This window comes from Trematosphaeria pertusa (assembly GCF_010094035.1).
Source record: "Trematosphaeria pertusa strain CBS 122368 unplaced genomic scaffold BU26scaffold_11, whole genome shotgun sequence".
NCBI lineage: Eukaryota > Fungi > Ascomycota > Dothideomycetes > Pleosporales > Trematosphaeriaceae > Trematosphaeria > Trematosphaeria pertusa.
Genome location: NW_022987222.1, coordinates 1,208,330 through 1,223,402, shown reverse-complemented (window position 1 = coordinate 1,223,402; position 15,073 = coordinate 1,208,330). Strand labels below are relative to the sequence as shown.

At 54.0% G+C, this 15,073-nt stretch overlaps 7 protein-coding genes across 7 annotated transcripts; 3 read left to right on the top strand and 4 right to left on the bottom strand.

Moving 5' to 3' along the window:
* The first annotated feature begins 150 nt into the window (after positions 1-150).
* BU26DRAFT_542139 (putative oxidoreductase) lies at positions 151-1,509 on the top strand. The gene is made up of 3 exons (XM_033831627.1): positions 151-648; positions 714-889; positions 945-1,509. The coding sequence occupies exons 1-3, from the start codon at positions 229-231 to the stop codon at positions 1,315-1,317; spliced, it is 969 nt and encodes a 322-aa protein (XP_033681255.1). The 5' UTR covers positions 151-228; the 3' UTR covers positions 1,318-1,509.
* A 185-nt stretch (positions 1,510-1,694) lies between these two features.
* BU26DRAFT_567738 (uncharacterized protein) lies at positions 1,695-2,243 on the top strand (the record flags this gene model as incomplete). The annotated part of the gene is made up of 1 exon (XM_033833684.1): positions 1,695-2,243. One exon carries the CDS (start codon positions 1,695-1,697, stop codon positions 2,241-2,243), a length of 549 nt encoding a protein of 182 aa, XP_033681254.1.
* Positions 2,244-2,307: 64 nt separating this feature from the next.
* BU26DRAFT_65188 (amine oxidase catalytic domain-containing protein) lies at positions 2,308-4,708 on the bottom strand. Its single transcript, XM_033836152.1, has 6 exons — positions 4,326-4,708; positions 3,231-4,279; positions 3,002-3,174; positions 2,725-2,926; positions 2,455-2,671; positions 2,308-2,399 (listed from the first exon to the last, which is right to left on the bottom strand). Exons 1-6 carry the CDS (start codon positions 4,500-4,502, stop codon positions 2,373-2,375), a joined length of 1,845 nt encoding a protein of 614 aa, XP_033681253.1. The 5' UTR covers positions 4,503-4,708; the 3' UTR covers positions 2,308-2,372.
* Positions 4,709-5,825: 1,117 nt separating this feature from the next.
* BU26DRAFT_65175 (uncharacterized protein) lies at positions 5,826-7,339 on the top strand. The gene has a single exon (XM_033836151.1). It carries the CDS (start codon positions 6,029-6,031, stop codon positions 7,163-7,165), a length of 1,137 nt encoding a protein of 378 aa, XP_033681252.1. The 5' UTR covers positions 5,826-6,028; the 3' UTR covers positions 7,166-7,339.
* A 1,434-nt stretch (positions 7,340-8,773) lies between these two features.
* BU26DRAFT_431540 (HET-domain-containing protein) lies at positions 8,774-9,472 on the bottom strand (the record flags this gene model as incomplete). The annotated part of the gene is made up of 1 exon (XM_033823932.1): positions 8,774-9,472. A coding segment is annotated over one exon (699 nt), but the record flags the coding sequence as incomplete, so codon positions are not given.
* Positions 9,473-10,252: 780 nt separating this feature from the next.
* BU26DRAFT_65135 (kinase-like protein) lies at positions 10,253-11,627 on the bottom strand. Its single transcript, XM_033836150.1, has one exon. It carries the CDS (start codon positions 11,311-11,313, stop codon positions 10,336-10,338), a length of 978 nt encoding a protein of 325 aa, XP_033681250.1. The 5' UTR covers positions 11,314-11,627; the 3' UTR covers positions 10,253-10,335.
* A 292-nt stretch (positions 11,628-11,919) lies between these two features.
* BU26DRAFT_532849 (potassium transport protein TRK1/TRK2) lies at positions 11,920-14,709 on the bottom strand (the record flags this gene model as incomplete). Its single annotated transcript, XM_033831127.1, has 6 exons — positions 11,920-12,741; positions 12,794-13,130; positions 13,186-14,300; positions 14,356-14,389; positions 14,438-14,558; positions 14,610-14,709. 6 exons carry the CDS (start codon positions 14,707-14,709, stop codon positions 11,920-11,922), a joined length of 2,529 nt encoding a protein of 842 aa, XP_033681249.1.
* Between the last annotated feature and the right edge of the window lie 364 nt (positions 14,710-15,073).

The window sequence follows — 15,073 nt, the reverse complement described above, 5'->3', positions numbered from 1 at the left end:
GTATGTAGTAATCCATAATGGAGTGTGGAATACATGTGAGGAATGGTAGTACTGCAGGTCTGTCGAAATCTAAAGAATCGCGGAATTCCGCACTATTCCGCACGCTATAAGTACCTACGCCGCAACCCGGCGTGGCCTCAAAGTTGCTTACTCCGACCCCACCTCTCCAAACCCACGGCTCGTAGACAACTTCGCAATCGCATCACACGATACTTATTAGATAGAGAAATGGCACCAAACCTCATTTTCGGCACCGCCACCTTCGGCATGGATCCCCCCTCGTTCCAAGACGCTGCATCCGTCCGCGACCTGCTGACCACGCTGCAATCCCTCAATATCAAGAGGCTAGACACAGCAGCGCGGTATCCGCCCCTATATCCAGGCCAGTCGGAAAGTTTGATCGGCGAAACCGCGGAGCTGAGCAAGGGGTTTGAAGTAGACACCAAGATCTACACCGACACGGCAAAAGACGGAAGTGGAGATTTGAGTAAAGAGAATATGGAAAAGTCCGTCACGGAGAGCTTACAAAGGCTAAAGAGAGATGGCGGAGTAAATGTACTCTATGCGCATCGCGCGGACCCGGAGACGCCGCTAGAAGAGCAGATCCAGAACTTCAACGAGCAGATCAAGCAAGGACATTGCAAGGCTGTAAGTTCCCCGTCTGAGCTCTAAATTCCTTCTATCTATTCATCTAACCATGCAATCACTCGTAGTGGGGCGTATCCAACGTCCCGCCAGCAATGCTCGAAAAAATCCTCCAACTATGTGAGCAAAACGGATGGCAGAAACCAAGCTGCTACCAAGGACCCTACAACGTCATCACGCGGGGCATGAAAACAAAACTCCTCCCCATCCTGCGCGCTCACGGCATGGCATTCAACTCTTTCCAGCACGTTCTCCCCAGCACCACGCCTCCTCTCCCGCCCCAGCTAACCCGCCTACAGGCCCCTAGCAGCCGGCTTCCTAACCGGCAAACTGCTCCATAACCAGCACGCCGGAACGCGCTTCGTGGACGATAACCCAATCGGGAAAGTGGTTCAGAAGATGTTCGGCTCCGAGGAGCTCCTGGTGGCGATGAAGAAATTCGATGAGGGAGCGAGGCGGCATGGGCTGACGCCCGCGGAAGTTGCAGTTAGGTGGTTGGCACACCATTCTGCGCTGCGTGAAGAGGATGGGATCATTCTGGGAGCGAGTAGGAATGAGCAGATTGTTGAGACGGTGGGGTTTATTCGGAAGGGGAGGTTGGAAGATGAAGTGGTGAGGTTGGCGGAAGAGGCGTGGGAAGGGGTGAGGGGTGTACGGGGCGAGATAATGTGAGAGGAGTGGATATGATAAGGCTAGGCACTGAGGATTTTCCACTTCTAGCTAAACTGACGTTTCGATAGATATGCCTGGCCTGCACCGGCCCGTGTAAGTCCCACACAGTAACTACAGCTCATGTTTGTTCGGGACGCATCTAGTTCTTTGCTCTCCACAGCACACGTAGCTTCGCCGGATAGCCATCCCAATCCCCATGGACTGTTTGTTGTAGAGCAACCAACGACGAACAATGAACGGCATACATACCGCTTGCCATGTTACAAACCAACACGTCTGAATACTCTAACATATATACCCGTTACTACATCCCATACCTGCGCCTCTCATCGCACTCCAGTCTTCCATTCCAGGCATCTGAACCTCCAGCTGCAAAGATGGCCTCCGACGCCTGGTCCACGAACACGCTCATGCTCCTCCTACGCATCTGCGCCGCAGTAGCTCCCTTCGCCGCCGGATACCTTCAATACCGCGCCATATGTAACCTCCACTCCAAGAACCAGGCCCAGGCCCAAGGACAAGCCAGGACCCTAAGCAACAATAACGCTCCTCCCCCGCCAACCCCTGCATCCAATGGCCCCATGCGCACGCCAATCGACACGCCAAGAGTGATCGAGATCCTGTGCAACGCCATCGGCACTCTCAATGGAGCCGTGGTTGATCTCTCAAAGCGATTCGACGACGAGCGGCCGATAGACGGGCGACCCGCGAGACCGGATATGAGAGGCCGTTTCCCGAGGCGAAGGTCGCCATCGCCGCGCTACGCGCGCGCTCGGTCTGAGGATAGCGAAGAGTTCATCCCCCGCCCGTTCAGTCACAGAGCTCCGCGTCGGTGGAATGGAGGCGATGGCTTCTGGTGGCGCGAATATGGTTCGGATGCTGCTACACAGATGTTGATCAGCAAGAAGGTTTCGGGAAAGGATTAGGATTAGTGGGAACACGGGATTGCGTTGGAGCAGATTCCTCAGATAGTATAGATTACAATGTGTATGCATAACCGGCTCAAGCTCTCCATGACCTGCGATCTATTATTAGCCCCGCCGAACGAATGGATCCTACAAGGCGACGCCATTCAAGGCACTCTGCCCAATACGTCAGCTCCCAGTGTTCTTCTCAAGCGTTTGTTAGCAAGCTCACCAAGTCAACCGAACAGTTCGCCTCCTGCGCTCCAAACGTCACCACCTCCTCGCTTGTCTGATTGATCTTAACCGCCTGACTAGTCTGCACCGTCGGATCATCCAGCAAGTAGTTTAAAGGCTCGAGCCGCATGCCTGAATGGGCGGACGACATGAGCGTGTTGGGAAGATCGCCAGTGTGCGGAACGTGATGCATGCCGAGATTAAACCAAAGGACCCTTTGCATATCCGTCAGTGCAGTAAAGAGCATGAAAGGGATTACGGAACGTACAGGTCTTCTTGATCCAGGCTCTCACCGTCCAGAAACTTCTCGAAATTGACAAGCGGGTCTTGGACATCGTATGGATTGTTCCGGTCCGCGCATCGAGGCTCCGTGTCTTTTTGCTTCGTGATGAATAGGTCGCTGGTTGCGTAGTAGATCGCGTTGCGCGCATCTGAAGAGTTCTGGACGGTTAGATGCGTTGCCCCCACAGCTATAAACAGTTAGTATCCAACCCTTGCATATCTCGGCTTCTATACGAGAAGACGCGGATAGAGAGAAGACGTACTTCTTTTCACTCTGTAGCCGGGATACTCTCCATATTTGTTTGGAGTGTCCTTGTTCACGATAGCGTACATGGCTGCATCGTTCGGCACCCAGTTGATGCTGGAGTCTGCCTCGCTGGTCACGAAGCTCTTCATGAGCTTCATGGTGTTGCGGGGCCCCTGAGACCAAGGGTAACTGCCGAATTGGTAAGCTTGGGCTCAAATTAGCGACTACGGCAATTAAGGACTCACTCGACGGTAGCGGGCACGATCTCAACCTTTTGAAAACTATTCTTCTCTCCCAAGATATCAAAGTCCACCTTGAACGTCATGACATGATCGTGCAGCGATCCGGAGAGATAGTCGTGGATTCGGAACCCATACTCTTCGTTGTCGAGATAGTAGGCAGCCGAAATGTATCCCGATGCTCGAGCTGTTACCTCGATGGCACCATCAAGGAAGAAGTTATAATCGAATAGGTAGTCGTAGTTCCCCACGGTCGAGATTGTACGTACGGTGAACATGATGTTCTTCGCGACGCTAGTGTAGGTCGGAGCGGAATGTCTGCGAATCGGATAGCCATTGTCAAATTCGAAGAGACAGATGGCATTTGGTACAGTCGTAACGCCGGCAGTACTGGTCCAGGTAGCATTCAGATATGTCGCATAGGAAGGGCAATCGAATCCTTTGGTGAGAGGTACCATTGTCCTGCCCAGCCCTCCTTGACTGTCGAAATACACCGTTTCAGATTGGACGGGATCGGCCCCTGCATAATGCGCGAGAGCTTCCTGCAGTGCTAGCTCGTAGATGACCCTTTCCCCTTTATACTTTATGTCGAAGAGCGCAAGGCCTTGGTCAGTGGAGGATACCATGAAGAAGGTGAAATCCATCCAAGACGCGAAGCCCTCCTTCTCGTCGATGGTAAACCGCTTCTTACCCTCGGAAGCAGGGATTGGTGGAGGCAGCTCATCCATGGGTAGAGGATGACCTCGCTTGTCAGTAGAAGTCCAAGTTCCGTCCACATTGGGTGGAGGCTTTTCGAATCCGGGGGAGAAGATGGCATCTCTGAAGGCGTCGGTGCTATCATACATCTTCATGTGGTAAAACCACCCAGCGATATGCCATTCCTTCCAGTCGCGGCTTGTTACATCAAGGCGGACGAACACGCCCAGCGGTAGAATGCTGAGGCTGTCAAATCCGGAGGTTGGTGGTCCCAGCAGTGTAGCCCATACAGATTGGGTCCCATCGTCCTCGAAGGAAACCGTTCCAGTTCGTGGAAGAACGCCGCCTTCCGCTATAGTCTTCAAAAGTGAGCCGAAACCACCACAAGGAAATTCAGCTACGCACTGTGTTCCATAGCTCCCTAGTGATATCCTCTATATCAGAACTAAGCTGCAGAAGGAAGGGGCTAGGATCCAAGGTCAGAATGGAAGCTATTCTGCTCTTTCCTGGGGGATTATTGTTGAAAGGAAAGCTGAGCGGTTGCACTGCGGTTGCGTTCGTGGCGGGTAAGGGCCCTATCATATACTCCTGTAGGTAAGGCTCTTCGAAGGAGCCGAACTGGACAGTAGCACGCGCGTACCGTTTCGGTTCACCCACGTCACCGCTGAGAAATGGAAGCACGGCGCTTTTGTTCGGTTGGAGCAGATCTATCTGGAGACTGCATCGTCGTCAGATGACGAAGATCAGGTTTCATGGGATCGGGCCGTACATTACATTATCCCTTCCACTGAATATGGGTTAGCATAGTCTTTCTTGTGAGCACTGGAAGTTGTATTACCTGCCATCTGGAGCCGTTGTCACATTGAGCTTCTGAACCAGGACGTCCGAAACACTCGAAACTTCCTTGTCAGATAAAGGGCGCCATACGTTTCTATGAGGCGCAATAGTCGTGGGTTGCTCGGTCGAGCATTGTACGCAGTCCTGGATCGTGCTCTGAAAGAATGCGGCAACACTGAGGAGTGCGAAAAAGGCGTACTTCATTGCAGTCGAACGATTTGCTGTTCCCGCTCAATCGAGCAGAGGTTCGAAATCGTCTTGGGCGGGGGACGAAACAAAGGCTCGCACTCCCGGACTATACATTCTCTTATACGAATGGCAGTCCGCCTATTGCCTCACACCGTAAATGAAGACAGTCAGAAAGCTGTAAGGCAGACCCGCGTGGCGTAAGTAAGACGCCCTACTACACAACAAAAGACCATCCCCCTGAATGTCGCACGTCGGCTATTCGTGCATCGCGATCCAGCAGCCCGGATGGGATTTAGAAGGCGAATCCGGTACCCGAGTATTGCCCTGGAAAGTCGTGGGCTAACCTGGAAATCCGGCCAAATGTGCTGGCTATTGTAACACAGCAGCTCGCGATCGCCGCCAGCTGAGGTGTGATGGGCACTTCCGACCAATGCCCACATGGCTTATGGGCAGGGTTAAGCGTGTATACATTAGCCCTGCCAACTTCGTTCAATTCCTTTCAGGTAATTCAGCGGTTCGGGCTTACGCCATCCGGGTGCCTTTGTGAAGAGGACTGCGTGCTGCCGTACAACTACTCATTGTGGTAGGTTTTGCGCGAAGTTTTCGTGAAAGTCCCGAAAGATTGAAGCGAAAGGTGCTGCGTGCTTGGATCCATAGCCCAGCGAGCACACGTGGAGTAATCAGGGGTGAAGCGGATGCTGGATCCGATGAAGAAGGGTGCTGTCGAGGAGCCGGTCTCGTGCATTGCCTAAATGAAGACTTTATGACGCTAGACTACTCAGGGTCTAGTATACGATCGACAGGTAGGGAACTGGGCACCGCGTCCTGTCGTTGCACTTTGCACTTCAACATCATAGCTCCAAAACAATGCTTATGCATATACAGGTTGAATAGCTTCGCAATGCCTGGTGACGTGTACGCAACGAGTGTGAGGTCATTTGGCTCCTGTTCGTATCTCGCGATCAATACTCCTTCAACGTCAGATAATGCGGGGTAGCTTCGCGACTCCTACCATAAGTAGGCATACATGCATCCGCTATCCTCCCCTCCCTTTCCATCCATTCCATCCTTAGCCAGCATACATGTCAGACCTCAGAGAGCTCGCTGTGTCCTGCATGTGCGGTGCGGCAACACACACCTTCAACGTCCCCACCACTTCCCTCCCCCTCCCCACACACCTCTGTAGCTGTAACATCTCACGTCGGATATCCGGCTCCCTACTCACGAGCTACGTGAACATCACTCACGGCTCGAATCCACCGAAGCCCGATGTGACTGCGCTGACGCGCTACAAGAGCTCGGACGTTCTGACGCGGTACTTCTGCTCGACATGTGGCACGCAGATGTACCTTGAGTACAACCACGACGGCCATTTTGAGGCTGCAACGGGTGCGTTACATGTCGACTCTACGGACGACATAGTCGACTATAGAGCGCATATCTGGATCGCGGACACGCCTGATGGAGGCGCAAGTCAGTTCATCACGCACATCAACGGGAAGGAACCGAAGCGATACCTGCAAGAGCCCGGACAAAGCGAACTGGTACCTCTCGAATGGCATGCCCCACCTTCTACCACAAAAGTCGACAAACAAGAAAGAATCTATGCGCACTGCCACTGCAAAGGCGTGGAATTCTACATCAGCCCTCCAAACGAAGCCTCCAAAAGTGCCGAATCGCCCTACGCGGACCTCCTCGTTCCCTACCGCACCGGCTCCTCTGCAAACCCAAACAATCATCCATGGTGGCTACCGGGCCACGGCCGCTTCCTCGCCGGGACTTGTGCATGCGACTCCTGTCGACGCTCCTCTGGCTTCGACATCACATTCTGGGCCTTCATACCTGCCACTAACGTGACCCTCGACGCCGCCGGTACCCAAGCATTCAAGCGGAATCCGTATTGGGGCACCATGAAGACGTACCGCAGCTCGCACAATGTCACGAGAACCTTCTGCGGGACATGTGGTGCCAACATCTTCTGGGATGGCGACGAGAGACCTAGTTTAGTCGATATTGCCGTGGGACTACTGGATGCGGAGAGGGGAGCAAGAGCGGAAGAGTTGCTGGCTTGGTGGCCGCATCGTGTGAGCTTTGATGAGGACGCGTTGAACAAGGGATTGATTGGAGGTCTCCGGAAGGGTATTCTAGATTGGGGCGAGAGGAATAAGGACGCTGAATATGTTGCAAAGGGCATTGGAGGTGCGTTCCCGACGTCGTAGATGTGGCACCCTTGAGGTTGGGCTCGCAATGTTACTGCGCTTGATGGAAGGATCCTATAGGCCGATGATCGCACAGTTCCAGCCATATAGTCTGAAGCGACATCGAGTTCGCCACAAGCACAGTCCTTTTGCCGCCTCTGTGGAGCGCCAATGGATCTCCCGGTGAATCCGCTACTCCTCTTAACTTCGGTGCGCGCCTTGCCTGTCACAACGCTCGTCGTATAGCTGGCGACTTCGTCGCTGCCTTGGACCACGCGCTGGTCCCATCAGTGTTCGTTCAATCGATCTCTTCAACGTCTCCTATTCCGCAGTGCCGTTCATCTGCCTGCTCTTGTCGGACCGCTGGGTTCAAAACACCACAAACTCCTGAATAAAACTCGTTCCACTCTCAATGAGCTCGTCGACTTCCCCATTCATGAGTCCAAGGACGAAACAGGGACCAACATGAACATAGTGTGATTGCTCCTTCCGGAGCAATATAGGAAACGAGCATTTCCGGATTGCACAGACCAGATCGCCAGGAAGTGACTTCTCGGGAGCTAGGCCAAGGAAACCGGTCGCGGTGTGAAACAGCCGAAGACTTGAAAGCGCTAGCGTAATCTCAGCTAATATAGGAATGTACATCGTCCCTTCCTCAAACTTCTCCATGATATTCCTCAAGCTCCGAAGTTTGGTATATCGATTTTGTCCGCGGTCTGACGAACATGCCAAAAAGTCATTTAGAAATCCGGTCAACGCAAGTTCTTTTCCCTCTTGCGTCATTGCACGGAAAGGTACCCGAATAAAGGTCATCACTTCCCTCAGTGATTTTTCCAAGTCAACTTCATGGTTGAAAGATTCCCTCTTCGCATTCGGGTCTAGTTTCAATGTGCGAAGAAGCGCTTGAATTAGAGGTATGCCTGTTTTGTATCTGTGTCCATGCGAAAAGCAGTAGGTTGAGCAAAACTGATCGAAGTCGTCTGAAGGGAACAACATCATAGGCTCCATTTCAAACACTGTGTCGCAAACGCTTCCATACAGATGGAGCTCATCCCGGTCGCTGACGTAAGACCGACTCTTTACAAGCGTGCGAAGGTCTCCGTCGGCGTGGAACTGATATGGTGCCAAGAGAAATCCGGTCGACTTCGAGACTCCGTCCCAGTCAGGTATCCAGGACGGAAGATCATAGTTGCGTGGAATGTCGTGACCCGAGCCGGAAAAACAAAGGAGCTCGTGATTTCCAGTACTGCGTATATAGGCCCGGCCGAAATTGCAGTAGAGCGTTTCCACCGAGAGCCGATAGTTCGGGAGTAATGAGTCGTCGTCCATGAGATGGCCATACAGCCCGAGTACCGCATAAATCTTGTCTCGTGGGTCTGTAGCTCGATAGCGAATCGTGACAAAAAAGCTCTGAAGGGCGTCACTCTTTTCACCTGCGCTCGCTACGACTCCGTTGAAGAACATTCTCCTAACCAGGGGAAAATACATTTCCGTTGACAAAATGCCCCATGTTATGTCAGAATAGAACCAGGGTTTTGGTACAATGCCGGATACGATATTCGTGAGCAAAGCCTCCACTTCTTCGAAGTATTGTTCATCTACGATGCTCGAGCCAACCATGTACCACAATCTCTTCGCCAGGACCCTTTCTTGGAGCGTCCAGACACGCTTCCAATAATTAAGCCGGAGCAGTTGGTCTATTGCATTCCATGCTTCGTTTTCAACACCATTCGAGCAATCATGGTCCCAAAGCTGCGGATAATCGTACATCCATTTGAGATTGGTCTTGTCATCTGACGAGCTTAATTCTCGGCCCGTCAGACCAATCGCCGCCATTCCATACGATAGTTCTCCATTCCGGGGGCTAAGCCAAACGAGGACCGATGAAGCGCGCTGATAGACGGTGGGCATGCATTGGACTTGGTGGTTTCTCTCCTCCACGTCCTTTTGATTGATGCACACCGCATCAATCCAAAAACGGGGCGGCAAGCGTCGGAGTTGACTTCCCGAAACATGCCTATTGAATAAACAAGCACGGAACTGCCTGAGAGCGGAGTTGAGATTGGTCGTCACCGGCATTAGACGGCCGTTGACCCGGATGTTCCTGGTCCTGGAAGGGGGCCCCCAGACGTACGAAAGGGCCGTGTATTCAGGAGCATCGTCGAGTGAAACGGTGATCAGGCGGCAGTTGACAATCGAACGCGAGGATTTGGGTCTGAGGATCTCCAGTAAACGAATTTCGAGAGGGACTTTCCGCAGGGCACGGTAGAGCGGAGCCTTGTGCGAGGCTTTGGGAGCCGATGTGGTCCGCTTTCGCTTCTTGGCCATGGTTTTGGGGGATCTAGCACCGAGCGTAGTTCCACGATGGAGAAAGGACAGATGAGGATGCGGATGGGGCGAAGGAAGGTAGTCAGATTTTCAACAGTCCACGATTCTAGGCAACGACTCGAGGGGCAGCGTTCCCAAGGCTGTGGCAGGGCAAATATGGCGTTCGCACTAGCCGTATACGGACTAGCGCAAAGACGTGACTTCATCGATCCACGAACGTTGACTTTGTCCTATAATTCCAGCCTTTTCTCTACACGCCTTTTCTCTACACGCCTTTTCTTTACACGCCTTTTCTTTACACGCCTTTCCTTTACACGCCTTTTCTCTATAAACAATTCCTCTGTATGTCTTTTCCAAAAATGGATTCAGGATGAAGTCAAACCCAACTGAAAGTCTCGAGACAATTTTGAAACTGCAACAATCTAACACCAACTCTGCATCCGTGCGGAGATCTGCATGGAAACCCAGGAAGAAGGTCAGAAGAGGAAGAAATGAGGAAAGAGAAGGTATTGTCGTAATGTGCCCACAAGTCGCTCAAGCGTGCTTCAAGCATGATGGATGTCCAAAAAGCGTCTCGAGAAGAGACAGAGAGAGAGAGAGGTAGGAGTCATGCCGTTCGAGCGAACAAAGAGGTATCACTAGGAACGTCTTACTCTAAAAGCTAAAACGACCCAGCATGTATACGCTATACAAATAATCGTTCTAGATGCCGCCACCCAGCCACACATCCTCCTCAAAATGCCTAATCTAATAGCAGCTCCTTTCTCTATCCGCAGTCGGCACGCAGAAAACAAAAACGAAGCCACCCATCCAAGAAGAAGAAGATATTGATCTCAGCGTACAAAAGAGGGCCCATACACCACCTACTCAAACGCCCACTCCGGCAACCTCGCAAAAGCAGCAGCCCCCCTCTCCCCCCTCCCCTTCGCCCACCCCGCCGCCCTCTCCATCTCCCTCCACACCAAATACGGCAAATACGCCGCATCCGGCCTCTCCCGCCACCCCTCCCGCAAACACCTCCTCAGCACGCCCTCCAAGAAGCCTGAATACCTGCCCCCCGCCCCAACCGGCCGCTCCCTCAGCAGCACCTTGTCCTCACACGGCACCTCCCGCAGCAGCGCCATGCAATGCACGCCCAACGCCAGACTATACGCATCACTCGCGTCCGAAAACCTCGGCGCCTCGGGCGGCTCGAACGCGCGCGTCCACAGGCTCAGCTCCTTCGCCTCCTGCGGCGGCTTCGCCGCCATATCGCTTAACGAGATGCAGCCGCCAAAGTCAGCGAGCACGGCGGTCGGGTACCTCGCGTCCGCGTGCCCGCCGTTCCACGTGAGGAAGATATTCGCAGGCTTGACGTCGCGGTGCGCAATCCCGTTCCAGCCCGCTGCCTTCTCCGCCCTGCCAATGGGGCGGCCTAGCTGCGCGCTCTCCCGCGCGTCGACCCCGCGCTGCAGGTAGCACAGCGCGAGCGCGACGTCCCAGAGGACTTTCCACAGCCAGCCCTCGGGGATCTCGCAGCGCCGGGTTGCGAAGTTCGCAGTCAGGCGGTCCAGGCTGCCGAGCTCGCAGCGCGGTAGGAACAGCGAGGCGTAGCCGGTGCGTTTGCAGTCCGGGTCGAAGAAGAGCAGGCGGATGATGTTGGGGTGGGCGCACTGCTGCATGGCGCGGGCCTCGCGGGCGGCGAGGCCGCGGGCGACGGCGGAGCGCGGGAGGCGCTTTTCGATGGCGGTGCGGTGCGTGTGGGCGTTGCGGACGAGGTAGATGCCGCTGTTTTGGCCGCCGTGGTCGGATTCTTTGAGGCGTTTGAGGGGGGTGAAGGAGGAGCGGGTGAGGGGGGGCATTGTGGTTGAGATGAATGTGGATGAGGATTAGGAAGAGGAGGATTCCCGCGCTGAGCAGGGCTATGTCCGTGGGATGTAGTTAGTATGACTGCTCGATAGTAGAGGGATCTGATGAGCCAAACAGGAAGCGTGAAGAATAGGGGGATATAAACAGCGGCATGCACAATGCGTAGTGCTGCATAGAATAGATAGTTGACAGAGCACATTGCATTGTATACAAGTCCGAAGTCATACCCGAAGAGCACTTCGAATGTACAATGCATGCGAGTACTTCCTCCACGGGCCTATTAGGGGGACTTGGGAAGGAACGAACATGGGCCAAATGCTGTGCACAATGCCATCCGACGCACAGTTGGAGACGGTGGACAATGAAAGCAAAAATGGCGACCATTGCCGAAACCATGAATCGGCCGGCCGGGTATCCATCAAGCCCAGCAAAAAACATCTATGTAATCCCAGTTCCAAGCCCAGTCCCAAATAGCACGATTCCACCAACACCCTATCCAAGCTCCAAAGCACAAAAGCCTCACCCAATATGTATATCTATCCCAAGACCAAAAAATTATCAACAAAGAACAGAACTTCAAGGCTTTTCTCAAAAAGATATCAGGAAGCCTTCTTATCCCTATGCACACTCGGCCCAGCGCTCAACGCGCCTGCAAAGAACCGCCCCACATCCTGCGGCCGTATGCGCCCTCTAAACCCCTCTGGCCCTCCATCACCAGTCGCCGTGCTCCCTCTCCTACTCCTCGCGGTGCCCGTGCGCACCAGCCCAACAGGCGCCCCGAGGTCACCGGCGTTGCTGCCTCTCCTAGCTCTGAGCGTCGCATCCTCATCCTCCTTCTTATGAAGACTCTCGCTCGGGAGCAAGATAGCGCGATCAAGTGCGTATGGCAAGCCACGGTGTCTCCCACGGATCTGCGCGGCGATGATAATGAGCTTCGAGAGCGGCTTGAACTGGCCCGAGAAACTCGTGTTGAAGCCCGGATACCCCAGGCTGAGACCGACGGTGCCGTACGCGGAGACGAGCTCGAAGAGAACGGAGAACAATGTGAATGCGTACTCGTTGTTGTTCTCCAGGCGGCCGCCTTCAATGATAGCGATGAGGAAGAAGCACAGGAAGACGAACCACAAGTCGAAAGACAGCTGCCGACGCATATGGGTCCCCAAAAAGCTACCACCGCCCTCCTCTTCGGCGTTGCTGTAGATGCCCAGCGACTTCTCTTCGTAGACATTCGTGTTACGCAAGGATATAGCGATCGGGAAGACGGATATGTACATCATGATGAGGTACGAGACCTGAATGGCAGGATGTAGATCGGCGAGGTTTACACAGGCGAAGCCTGCGGTGCGGGTAGAGGCTGCTTGGAACAAGCCGTCTAGGAAACGGAACCAAGGCGGGAGGCTCAAGACGGTCGGGTCGTTCAGCTATATACCGGTCAGCACGGGTCACGTATCGCAGCCGCGTCCATCGACTTACATCAAGGATGACAAAGAATATTAGATCGATGCCATTGAGGAGAACAAGGACCCAAAACAGCCACCAGTTGGCATTACTGGGAAACAATAGCGTAAAGCACCGTCTGGGGTGGTCGAGCAGAAAACGCAGTTCTTCCCAGACGCTGCTGCCACGCGGAACGCATTTGGAGCACAGCCAAATGACGAATCGAAGCATACAAGGGAAGCCTGTGTTGCCGATAACAATCAGGAACGTGCCTAGGAGCAAAGGGAATGTGGCGAGCTGGAAGGATATCATGGAGTCGGGTGTAAGAGTGAATCCCAGGTCGTTGAAGAGCGAAGCTGGCGTGAAGAAACCCCTGTGAGAGTTAGAGATAGGCCTGAAAAGCATGCGTGAGCTTAGGGAGAACTCACCACCACACCGGACTAACTCCGGCGTCGAGAGCAACATCGGAGTACTTCTGATCGCGCACGATCCACGGGAGCAGACAAATCATTCCGAGCAGGTGGAATCCAACAAAGTAGCAGACAAGGATGATGGCGAGCAGTTTCAGAGCGCGATATTCGATACCCCCAAGCTCCTCTCTTTGGTCTTCAGTGAGGTCAACGAAAGCTGAATTCCGCCCAACGGTTGGAGTCCAGCTGAGATAAGGCATAGGATCCTTCTCTTCTTCTTTGTCCCTCGTCAGAAAGCTGGCCAAAGTTCTCGATCTTGCTCTATTACGGAGAGACATAGCGGCCGTCGGCACCTCGCCGGATTCTGAAGTCCTCCCCCTGAAGTTGTATGCTGATGTCCCGGTATGAGGACGGGGGCGCGGGCCGGGTGCATCGATGGTAATGTGCTGCTTCAAAGGGTGGTCGTCCTCGTTCAACTCGACCGGCGGGATTGAATTGGATCGCTGGCGCCTCATCCGCTGGCCGTCGGCATCGTCCGTTATCGCGTGCTCCAAGTCATCCCCCTCTTCAATACGCTGCGGGACAAAGCCTAGATCATAATCTCGCGGCCCCGGAATGCGGTACGTTCCCTTGTCCCTTGGATTTCGCTGGTTTTCGACAAACGCAATGCTCTGCTCCTTATGTCGTTGAGGGATGCGATCCGAAGGTGAAGCAACCTCATCGGCGAACGTGATGTCCCGATGCAAAGGAGTCTGGGCGTCCTCCCTAGGCGACGCATCCTCGGACGCCTCAGCGTCGTCGTTCGCCGAATTCGATGCCTTTGGGCTGCCCTTGTCTGCTTCCTCATAGAAATCATCCTCGTCAACAATCTTCTTGCCCGTGGCCTCGCCATTCGCAGCCCTCAGGACCTTTATCTCTCGATCACCCACGCCTTGCTCTTCTCTCCCGACATCCCGCTCTGTATCGCCCTTTGCCTCGCTCTTTGTGCGCGATCGCGTCCGGTGGCGGCGCATGGTGCGCGCTTCTAGCACCACATTCTGAAAGCGTTTCTCGAACCAGTAGAGACGGATGAAAACAACGAAGGTATTAATAAATATGGGGTTGCAGACGGATGCCATGAGCATAAGCGTGATCTGGGTTCCTTCATTAGCTCGTCTCACCACAGCGCTCGGAAGGCCCTCGACATACCTGCTGGTACAACTGGAGCTGGTTGATATCAATCCTGGCCCCGCGTCAGCAGTGATCGCTCCCTCCCCTGGCCCGCACTCACGTATTCAACCCGCTCTGCGTTGCAGCGCCACTCCCGAAAAACAAAGCATCGACGTATGGCATATTGTGCGTCGGGTAGAGAATGATGGATCCGATGAGGGACATGGAGATAATGTACGTATCTGCGAGTTGCTTAGCATTGCCTCGTCTATGCCGCTGGCTCCAAAACATACAATGAAGCGTGATAAAATTGAAGTGCTGCTTGAAGCCCGACCACTTCGTCGGTACGTGCTGCTTCAGCCATCCGAAGACAACGAGCCACGGTGTGAACATGGCGGGCGGTCGCGGGGCTCTGCCGGGCAGAACGCTGCCTCTGCGGTGGGCAGAAAGACAATCTATAGCAGTGGAATCGGATACGTCTCGGAAAGGGGCGGCGTGAGGGTCGGGTTGTCTCGTGCTAGATAAATCAGCATCGCCAAGGGTGGCTATAAACCGGCCGGGCCGGAAGCGCGCAATGTGAGTGCGAAGGGCGCGTCGGCGATGTGCATCGTGTCCAGAGGAGTGTTGGCAGTGAATCAATCGCGCGTTGGTGTCTGAAGGGTGAAGACTATTGCAGGGGGTAGCAAAGAAATGAAAGTCGAACATGATGACGCCAAGCTCAGTTGAGCGACCTCGGTCAGGGACCGGCTCGAGTCGG